Source organism: Anoplopoma fimbria, chromosome 16 (assembly GCF_027596085.1).
Source record: "Anoplopoma fimbria isolate UVic2021 breed Golden Eagle Sablefish chromosome 16, Afim_UVic_2022, whole genome shotgun sequence".
Lineage (NCBI taxonomy): Eukaryota > Metazoa > Chordata > Actinopteri > Perciformes > Anoplopomatidae > Anoplopoma > Anoplopoma fimbria.
Genome location: NC_072464.1, coordinates 19884456 through 19890455, shown reverse-complemented (window position 1 = coordinate 19890455; position 6000 = coordinate 19884456). Strand labels below are relative to the sequence as shown.

At 39.0% G+C, this 6000-nt stretch overlaps 1 protein-coding gene across 1 annotated transcript in view; it reads right to left on the bottom strand.

The window, feature by feature from the left end:
• The window catches only part of med4 (mediator complex subunit 4), a 4505-nt gene extending 283 nt beyond the window's left edge, over positions 1–4222 (bottom strand). The window contains exons 1-7 of the mRNA XM_054615544.1: positions 4111–4222; positions 3875–3941; positions 2757–2927; positions 2140–2197; positions 1957–2043; positions 1745–1876; positions 1–796 (exon numbers count right to left, since the gene is read on the bottom strand). The exon at positions 1–796 is cut by the window's left edge and continues 283 nt beyond it. Of these exons, the coding sequence (XP_054471519.1) occupies positions 624–796; positions 1745–1876; positions 1957–2043; positions 2140–2197; positions 2757–2927; positions 3875–3941; positions 4111–4184 (762 nt within the window). The 5' untranslated portion in view covers positions 4185–4222 and the 3' untranslated portion in view covers positions 1–623. The remainder of the gene's footprint in view (positions 797–1744; positions 1877–1956; positions 2044–2139; positions 2198–2756; positions 2928–3874; positions 3942–4110) is intronic.
• Positions 4223–6000: the final 1778 nt, after the last annotated feature.

The window sequence follows — 6000 nt, the reverse complement described above, 5'->3', positions numbered from 1 at the left end:
AAAGCACATCGGGCACCCTTATTTGTACAGTGTGTTTAAACTGTACCTTATTTGTTTTAACTTAAATGTTCAAACTGTTAACAGGCTGTTAAGGAATAGTTAAAGAGAGGTATCAATCTTCTCATCTATCTCAGCAAAAAAGTAAAGAGACTAATTTCCAAACTGTTGAATTGTCCCTTGAAATAAAATGTCCAATAATTGGCCAAACAATCGTGACACACACCTTCACTTGACGTCAGTAGAAACACTGAAAGCTCTGACGCTGGAGGATCAGCTGCCTCTGACTGTTTAAAGCCACACAGACAGCAGATTATGTCTTTAAATATGCCCCAGATTATCTCTTATGTGAACGACTGACTGATATAACTATAATAATCATTTCTTCAACCCTCTCACTGCTTGGCCACACTGGACCAGTTATAAACAGTCCTGAGAAGAGGAGCTAGAATGAATGTAACCTTATTATTAATGAGAGAATCCAAATAGAAAAATAACATGATAATCTCAAGCACTAGTCTAATCAAAGATGTAAATATTTGATCAGTTGTTGCTCAGTGGTGACCTCTCAAACACACACAGACACACTCGCACTCGCACACACACACTCACACACCGAGTGTCTTTCAGTCAGAATCGCTGCTGCTGCTGGAGGAATCGGTCGACATGGCTTCCACGTCGTCTTCGTTCTCCTTGTTGTGACCCGGAGGCTCCAGGCCGAAGTCGTTGCCGTGGTGAGGAGGAAGCATCCCCACGGAGACGTCCGAGGACTGCCACGGGTAGTGAGGCGTCAAGACGTCTGAGAGAAGAAGAGGAGAGACGGAGGTTATTCTGTGGATTCACAAATCTACTCTCAGGTCTGAGCTGTCATGGAGGACCAGCAGAAAAAAAAAATCTACCAACAGGTTGTTCAATGATTATGTTGGACATTGACAACCCAACATCAAAGCAAACCAATCAATTCAACTCAATCAACAAAATGATAACTACACATTAAACTAAGAAAAATCCAACAGCTTCAGGTTTGTTGAAAGATATTTGTAAGTTTGTTTCTTTTGCAAGTGCCCATGTTATAACAGTAATAATGTCCTCTGAGGTGTACAAGAGGGGAAATACTAATAACAGTATAGGACACTTACTTTTGGGCAAAATCAAATCCTTCCCCAAAGACAATAAAAAATAAATCAATGTCCAAAATGAAAACAAAACAACTTTTCAGTCTGAAACTTTGGATTGATGCATAAACAATTGTGTTATTAACTGATGTAAAAGGGGAGAGAAAAATAATCCGATGTAAATTTGTGCCCTTTAAGTAAAGAAGTGCTATGAGAGAGGAGTAACATGCATCTGCATCATAACACATTATAAACAAGCAGACATTTTCTAACTATGAACTAGAATTACCACCTCACGGTTGAATGCCTCTGCAAACCAGTCAAGTTGTAGTTAACATTCATGTCTGTCCAAAATACCATCACTTCATAATTTTGTTCTTCTAGACATTTGTGTAAAACTGTGATAATAAGCACATGAATATCTTATTCATGGCCCAAAATGTGTTGTGTGAGGTCACAGTGATTTTGTCTCACAAATTCAAATCAGTTCATTCTTAAGTCCAAGATGATGTCTGTGTGAGATGTATTGAATTTCCCTCCAGACGTCCAACGTACAGGCGTACAGATGGGCAGACAACCTGAAAACATCAGGTCTCAGAGGCGTAAAACTCTAATCCTTTGGACGGACTTACCTGGCAACCTCCCAGCAGCCAGAGCGTCACCTGGCAGATGACCATTCACGCCGTTGGTCGGCAGGTTGGCCATGTGACCCAGCATTCCACTGCGCATTTCCAGGTCAGTAGGATAGGGTCTGCGTGGATCACCTGAAACCAACACGTGTGTTAGCAGAGAAGTGACACATGAGAACAATGAGCAGGAGGAACAAGGATTCTGCGGTTCCTACCTGGTACCCAGTTGAGCGGCGCACACACAGCGTTACTGGCACTGATTCGGTGAGCATACTTGATGATTTCCTCTGAAGAGATACTTCCTGCAAACAACAAGTCAAAAAAAACCATCAGCCACAAAGCCAGAGTCAACAATCACAGCAATCATCAGAGAGTGTTGGACAGGTGCTTTAGCTCACCTTTCCTGGCTTTGTCGATGGATTTGAGTTTCTCTTTTGCCTGGTAAACAGCAGTGGCCTTTAAAAAAAAGAAGAAGGACTCATTTAGATCAACAGAAGAAGAACCTGATATGATCTGTGTGAAATGTACTGTGAGGTTTTGGTGTTTGTCATGTAATTATGAACATGTAGACTCATGTCTCTATAATATAAACTGATCTGATGAATCCTGGTCAGACCAACAAACTTAATGTTCTTAATAGGACAAAGCTAGATCAATGATGGTTAATTAAGAAGTAAAGTAAGAGATTTGGACAGATTATGAGAACGTATTCTGGAGGTTTTCTCGACAGACAAACCGTTAAATGTTATTACTTTGGAGGCAAAAAGTCTGTTTTTTATGTGTTCTCGTCTTGATACTAATGACACCATGAGGAAAGACGATGTTGTTGCAGAAAAATCTTCTGGAGTGTTTTTTCGCTTCTAAACATTATTTGAAACCTTGTCCGTCATATCTCCTTTAGCACACCAGTATAAATGTCAGTACCAAAGTTACATTTCTCAGCATTTCTCAAATCTATCGAAAAGGTAATCTTATACACCAGTCTGGATGGAAAAAAGAAAAAAGCACCACCCACCAGGATGTGTTCAGCCTCCTTCAGCTGCTTCTGGAGCTGCTGGATGTCGCTGTCTCTCTTCTCCACCTCCTTCTCCAGCTGCTGCATCTCCTGATGAACTTTCCCCTGCTGCTGAGCTACCTCCATCAGCTCCAGAAACTCCCTGTCCCTTTGCACCAGCAGCTCCAGGATCTGTGGACCACACACAAAATACCTTTAGTATCCCAGTGTCACTGTGGCTTTGTTAAAACACTCCCTCTGTACCCTTCCCCTCACGTTTAAGTCACCTACAAATACAGCCAAAATGGACATGATAAAATAACAACCTGAACCTCAAATTGTGTATTTTGCTTTAACTTTTGTGTATGTAGGTTTAATTACAGGATCCTTGTCCAAAAACTAATAATTCAATAATTTATCATGTAAAAATATTTCATGGGTCCAACTTTACAAATGTGCAGATTCGCTGCTTTTAATTTAAAATTGTTTAATGTATCAGTATTAGGTTGAGGTTTGGATTGTTAATTGGACAAAACAAACATTGTGAAGGTGTCACTTTGTGCTCTTGGTTAATTGAGACGCCATTTCTCCCTATTTTCACAAACCAAACAATCAATTAATGGAGAAAATTATCAGCAGGTTTATTCATAATAAAAACTATCATTAGTTAATGGTTTAAAATGAGCTCCACTTCCACCAACTACAACAGTAAAATCCTGCTTTGCATTAATGCTTTAGTAATAAACAGTACCAGCCAACGTTTGGACACACCTTCTCATTCAATGGTTTTTCTTTATTTGTATTTTTTTCCCTACATTGTAGATTAATATTGAAGACATCCAAACTATGAAGGAACACATATGGAATTATGTGGTAAACAAACAAATGCTCAACAAACCAGAATATGTTTTATATTTTACATTCTTCAAAGTAGTTGAATGAGAAGGTGTGTCCAACCTTTAGACTGCTACTGTCCATCTAATGACATCATTTATAAAGTCCCAGTATTAGACACTACTTAGATGCATGACTTCTGATGTAATGAGTTATCTTTGCAGTGTGGTATTTCACTATAATGTTATGAATGAAACCACTATGGGATCACGTGGTTTAACCCTTTGGACTGTGTGTTGTGTTACCTGGGTGTCCTCTCCAGGCTGAGGCAGCTTCTGACTCCTGGACAGAGCCAACATCTCGATCAACTCCCTGAAGTAGAGAAACACACACACACACACACACACACACACACACACACACACACACACACACACACACACACACATGATGAATAAACTCTCCTCACGTGAAACAACAACATAATAATAAACCTTACAGAGCAGACACCGTTATAGGACCGTGAGAGGGTTCACTTTACCGGGATAAGACCTCCAGATCATCCAGCACAGACAGCAGACGCTCTTTCGTTGATTTCTCCACCACCGCCGCCATGTTTGGCTCCCGTCGCTTCTGCGCAGGACCGGAAGTGACGTCTGAGATTTCTTCTTTGAGGGTTTTTTTTATTGGTAGCTGGCAGAGTCGTGTTATGTATATACTACCACCTGCTGGTGAAGTTATGTCACACTGGTACATTTACTGAAGTTGTGGGGGGTTTAAACATTTTTAGATAAGATTAGATAAAATAAGATAAGATAAGATAAAATCAGATTAGATAAGATAAGATAAGATAAGATAAGATAAGAAATAATTTCCCCATTGTGGGACTAATAAAGATTAATTATTATTATTATTATTATTATTATTATTATTATTATTATAAGATAATCCTTTATTAGTCCCACAGCGAGAAATGTAAGATTTAAGCATATAGATATAGTGCAAACAAGGTACATAGTAGAAAAAGAAGAAGAATTTTGAGGGACTTATATTTGACTTATTGTTTGTGTTTGAGTATTATTATATCAGTCACAGGATTTTATTAAACAACAGCTTATTTTATATTCTAAAATAAAACCTTAATTAGTCCATGGCAGAAAAAACAAGGTACATTAAAAAAGTAAACAAGTATTTTAAATAAAAAAAGAAAAATCCACAATAACTAAAAAACAATCTTATGAATACAGACAGAATGATTATAGTTATAGGTACATTAACTTAAGTATGGTGCTTAAGTAGAATCGTGAGGGACTTGTATTTTACTTATTGTTTATTTTGAGTATTATTATATCAGTCACAGGAGACGTTTTATTAAACAACAGCTTACTTTTATCAAAATCCTTCTAAGATAAGATAACATAAGATAAGATAAGATAAAATAATCCTTTATTAGTCCCGCAGCGGGGAAATGTACAGGATTACAGCAGCATAGAGGACAGTGCAAACAAGAGTACATAGTAAAAAAATAAGTATTATAAATAAGCAAATGAGCAATAAAAAAACAGTAAAAAACAGTAAAGAATCCACAGTAACTGAAATATTATATATACAGACAGAAACTATTATAACTATTGTATTGCACAGTGTATTTGTATTGCAGAGGTTTTTAGTGTCATGTGGTCTACTGGGAGCAGATTTTAATGGCTTTCTTGAACATTACTTGAGTGTTTTCATTTTGTGATACTTTAAATTGTACTTTTTACTACAGTTGAACAACAATTATCAGACAGCTTTATTAGCTATCCCTGTTTTCATTCAGGGAGGGGAAGTGGAGAGGGTTGAGTCCTACAGGTACCTTGGGGTGCAGATCAACAATAAACTGGACTGGACACACAACACTGACGCCCTCTACAGGAAAGGACAGAGCAGGCTGTTCTTCCTGAGGAGGCTGAGGTCCTTCAATGTGTGCAATAAACTGCTCAAGGCCTTCTACCAGTCTGTGGTAGCCAGCGCCCTCTTCTTCGCTGTGGTGTGCTGGGGTGGTGGCATCAGGACTGGAGATGCCAACAAACTCAACAAGCTGGTGAGGAAAGCCAGCTCTGTGGTGGGTCTGGAGCTGGACAGTCTGGAGTCAGTGGGTGAGAGGAGGATGAAGGCCAAACTCGGAGCCATCCTGGACAATCCCTCTCATCCGCTCCATGAGGAACTGTGGCAGCTGGGCAGCTCTTTCAGCCATCGGCTGATTCTGCCAAAGAGCAGGACGGAGCGCTTCAGACGCTCATTTGTGCCCACTGCCATCAGACTGTACAACAACAGCGGAGACCACAGTCTGTCAACATGCTGACCAGCCCCCCATGTGGATATACTGTACATTTTTATTTTTATTTTTATTTTTATTTTTATTTTTATTTTTATTTTTATTTTTATTTTT